General features: G+C 29.5%; 1 protein-coding gene across 1 annotated transcript; it reads left to right on the forward strand.

Moving 5' to 3' along the window:
* Positions 1-1,992: 1,992 nt before the first annotated feature.
* Positions 1,993-4,392, forward strand: LOC106469587 (macrophage migration inhibitory factor homolog). Its single transcript, XM_022398165.1, has 3 exons — positions 1,993-2,444; positions 3,207-3,223; positions 4,085-4,392. The coding sequence occupies exons 1-3, from the start codon at positions 2,250-2,252 to the stop codon at positions 4,158-4,160; spliced, it is 288 nt and encodes a 95-aa protein (XP_022253873.1). The 5' UTR covers positions 1,993-2,249; the 3' UTR covers positions 4,161-4,392.
* The last annotated feature ends 532 nt before the right edge of the window (positions 4,393-4,924 follow it).

Genomic DNA, 4,924 nt, shown 5'->3' on the forward strand with positions numbered 1-4,924 from the left:
GCTCCATAAAAATTTGACATCAATTATATAAATTTGGAAAAATGCATAGTTTCTTCAAAAAAGAAAAAAATACAAAATTGCTTTGAAATTCTACATAAATATAACGTGACATAAACTTAGTTATTTGTTAAACTTAATCCTAAACTTTAATTTTAAACTGATTTTAAAAATCAGTTTTATGTTCTTATTTTCTTAATAAAATTAAGATTTCTTCTCTGTAATTAAGCTACGTGGTACAAAAAATAATGCAATTTAAAGTGATATTGGCCTATAACACTGTCGATACTTTTTATTCAAAATCTAATATCTACTTTACTTTGTTCTTTTATTTATATTAATTAACGATATTGATAGTCGCATAATTAGTAAATTAAAAAAGTTTGATTATGACATTAATTTCTTGAGTATTTCTTGCTGTATTCAGCCATTACAAATTGAATTGAACTGGCGACTTGGACAAATTTTTGGCAAATGACCTTTTATTATACTAAGTGTATAGTATTAGTAAACAGTTAGATGTCTCTTATATGGGTTGTTAGGGCTGCATTTGATAGTTTTATAAAAAAATATTACCATAGTACTCTCATGGCCATCCAAGATTGAATATAAAAACTGAATTTATTTCTGGCAGGTTTCAACTTTCTTGCTTTAATGTCAGCCAGTTAGATTACTTGTTTTTCATTCAAGTTTAATTTCTTTAAATGCATTTATGAACTGCAATTTCTATCATTTTTCTAAGCATCATTAAGAGAAGTGTTCTACAGTGTGTAGGTTGTTCTGCCAGTCCAGACTTAAAAGAGTACATTATCTGTCCTACACTTTTTTTTCACATTTAGCTTCTCCTTGAAAGAATTGACTCAATACTGAGTTTCAGTATACTCATTATTGATATGAATCTAACAACACTGGCTCATACTGGCCTACATCATCAGTACTTAGACTGTGAATGAAGTTTAGCTTTCTATTTTCTTTTCTTTGCTGGTATATTATTATTCATGTGAATACTGATCAACTGATTTCCTTTGGAGGAGGGAGTGAACCATATATATATAACCTTTTTTACAATTTCTTATCATTTATTTTCTATTCAAGAAATTATTGAAAGGGCAAAGATAGATGGATACATTACACTGATTGTGCAATGCAGGCAACATCATAGTTGTACTTTGATGACCCAGTCAGTATGACATGGTTGCTTCGCTCAATGCCTCTGCACTACTGAATTACTATTATGGGGTTACCTGATGATTAAGATGTATCATGTCACCTCACATGATCTGTCCAAACTAAAGAATGCCATTTTAAAGGAATGTGTAAATCATTCTTGTGCCATGCATGGAACAGTTTTGGCCACAATGAAAAAATGAACAGGAGCATTTTAAGAAGCTAGCAGTGCATACGTTTAACACCTTCTATTACTTTTCACCCTGCCTTCAAACTAAAATCATGTTTCTTTAAAAATATTTTCAACTTTATTGCCACCTGTCTCTTAATCTGTCAATAAGTTTTCCATGCAGTGTTTTATTTCAAACTTTATGGCTATCTGTCAAGTGATTCTTGAGATATACTATTTTTATTCAGTGCAGTTACTTTATGAACCAGCCGTAAATTCCTTAATATATATGTATATTATATATATATATATATCTTAAGTGTGTGATTTTCCAGTAATATGCCATTACATTTGAGCTGTTTGTATCAAGAGTAATATAAGTTACAGTGTTTTGTTTTTGTAGTTATATTTTTGCAAGGTGGTTATCTAGTCCCCTCTGAAGGTTAAAAAAGTGTGATCTCATTCATCTTCTTGCATGAAGTAAACATTATGTAATATATGCTTTCACTTACAAACAGTTTGATGTTTGTGTGTGTGTTTGTGAAACACAGAACTTACATGTGTATGAACTTTAATATGCAACTAATTAAGGTCAGTGGACTACTTTATGGCTACTGTATACCACAGAAGCACACAGCAACCTAACATTTTGGTATGTCTTAAAAGAATAAAACTAATGAAGTTGATATTATTTAATAGATCACTTTAATCTTTTAGTTATAAATAGTAAATGAAAAGTTGATTTTTGCAACAATGAAAATAAAATTCTAGCAACAAATGTCTCTTAAACACATTCAGAATTTGGATTGTACAGTGAATAAGTTTATAAATAGATTTTTAAGTGTAAATTAAGTGCCAAATATAGTTGTTATTCTGAAGATAATTTTAATATCCAACTAGTGTTGAAATACTGTGAATGAAGTTTAGCTTTCTATTTTCTTTTCTTTGCTGGTATATTATTATTCATGTGAATACTGATCAACTGATTTCCTTTGGAGGAGGGAGTGAACCATGTGCTTCATCAACATTAATGAGTATTGGGGCACTAGGAAGAGAAGAAAATAAAAAACATTCTGCGGCTTTTATAAACACATTAAGAAGACTTTGTGTATAACTAATGACAATTAAGTACATCTATATACATTACTATTTCTATTGGTTATCACCTGTGCAGAAAAGTTTCATGCTGTACTACAAAACGCACATAGAAATATTCCAAAATGAGATAAAATCTTGCATAAACTTCACATAGCTTGATCAGGTAGTACCAAAGGGCATCAACCTCTTCCAATACATATGTCAGATTTTTAACCTTTATATATCAACAAAAAATATTAGCAAAAACATATCATGATGATCACAGAGAACTAGTTTCTAAAACTATCATATCCTGATCTGTGTAAGACTTTACTGGTAAATATAACTTAATCTTTCAGTTAAAATTTGTTTACTAGTACATTTACACCACCAATTTTCCTGCACCCTTGGTTTCAGAGCCTTGCTGAATTATCTATTTTGCTGAACCAACAGAGGTCACGTAATAATAATTCAACAATACACCTCTGACCCACTAATTATACCCCTCCTGTGTCTCTAAAGCACCATGGACTGCTATAAACTTAAATAAAACAAATATTAAATGTGAATTAAATGATTAATGAAATACATTAGTACAGGTATAAGTGATACAGGTTTATTAGTACAGTATAAATGAAAAAGGTTTATTAATTACTGTACTTACAAAGAATGTTGCAGTAGTACCACGTTCGAAAGTGGCAAATTTTAGAATTTTACTGGAATTGTAGAGCTAATCACAAACAAAAAAACATAAATTAAAAATTTAATTAAACAACTTTCTTTAAATATTTTTCAGAAAATTGTTATTTTCAAGTACGTTATATTTTCATACACTATTATCAACATTCTATGGCCGCCCAGTGAACTAGTCTGGCGGTTGTGGAAATTTCAACTGCATTCTTGTAATTTTATCCGGATTAAAGGAGGTGCCGGACCATCGGAAAATTGGTGGTGTACTAAAACTATTCAAACAGTAATGTGACTTCTCTTTACAAATCAGTTTATGGTTTTGCATGCACAGGCAGTAAAAATGTATATGTTCCCTATTGTCAGAAAAGAAGTGTTGATATAAGCAATAGTTGAAGCGATGAATCACTGTGGATGTATTTGTTGCAACATACCAGCACTACTTTTTACAGCGTATTTATCAATGTGCTTTTATTTTAACTGATATACTTTCCTATGCACTAATACTCTGTAATATATATCCAATGCCAAATATTACTTAATTGTAGGTCTTCTTTTTCTGGGGAGCCTTGATGCAGCTGTTTATATGTAATTACTACTAAGTTTACATTATCTAGCTGTTATTAATTTCATTTCATTTGATCAACCATGCTATTTGTATTTACTGGTATGACTATTTTGGTTTTTAAATTCAGGTTTCTGACAGCAATCTATTTTTTTTAGATAAATTAACCACTTATATATATATATATATATATATTGGTATTCATTTTGAATTAACCATATGGTTTTTATATACATGACTTAAAATCATATATATTTATTCATATGTTGGCAACACACTTCAAAATTGATCAGTGGTTAAAATTTTTATAAAATTATAATCTGATCTTGTGAAAATGCCCTGTCCATATAACTCAGGCTAACTGATTTTTACTTGTTTGGAAAATATTGAAATAAAAACATTATTTATACCTTGTGTTTCAGAATCTATATTCATTACAGCAATGCCAATAAGGCTGGTATTGGATATGTGGGGAAGACATTTGATGATCTGTTGTGAAAGCTTATAAAGAACATGAAGTAAGGAGTTCACAGGGAAATCCTTTTCTATTTTTTGACAACTGACTCTATTACCTGTGTATATATTAGTGTTCATCTATTTTGTATCCTGGAAATATCACATGTATATGTGCAGTGTTCTACTACTAAGATAAGTTTTAAAAGAGATTATTATTGGATGAAATTTTCATTTGGCTGTTTGTATTATGTAATAAAAAGTTTAGTCTCTTTCACTTTGTCTTGTTTTTTAAAGATTTTACAATAGTATGTAGTTTTTAGTTTCATGTTCTTCCAAACATTTCTTCTTTACAAGAAAATTTGTATTTAGCAAAGAAATCAATGAATTATATGTTGTAAAAGAATTTGTATTTTCATATTATTGGGTTTGAAAATAAGTGATTCTGTCAAGTTGTGATAGAACAGTGTACTGATGCCATATAATGATATCACATTCTCAGTTACTGTATCAGAACTAATGTGTAAATTGTCACACCTACAAGAAGTGAAATTCACATAATAATAATAACTACAAGACATTCTTTGCAACAATAATTTGTGCTGAACCCAAGTCTGTCTAATGCAGGCCAACTGAACAGTATTCTTTAATCAACTATTCAAACCTGTTGTTAAGGGCTACATATTTATAGGGAAACATCTTGAAAACTTGGAATTTAATTTGGTAGAACTTGTAACATAGCTTTAAGAGGGAATTTTTTAGTAAACACTTAATTTCTTTGTACAAGTTTATCCGAGTGATTTTTTTTC

This window comes from Limulus polyphemus, unplaced genomic scaffold (assembly GCF_000517525.1).
Source record: "Limulus polyphemus unplaced genomic scaffold, Limulus_polyphemus-2.1.2 Scaffold3561, whole genome shotgun sequence".
NCBI classification, from domain to species: domain Eukaryota; kingdom Metazoa; phylum Arthropoda; class Merostomata; order Xiphosura; family Limulidae; genus Limulus; species Limulus polyphemus.

Bases quoted from the DNA above. Each gene is read 5' to 3' on its own strand.
- LOC106469587 (XM_022398165.1), top strand. From the start codon at position 2,250: ATGAAGTTTAGCTTTCTATTTTCTTTTCTTTGCTGGTATATTATTATT.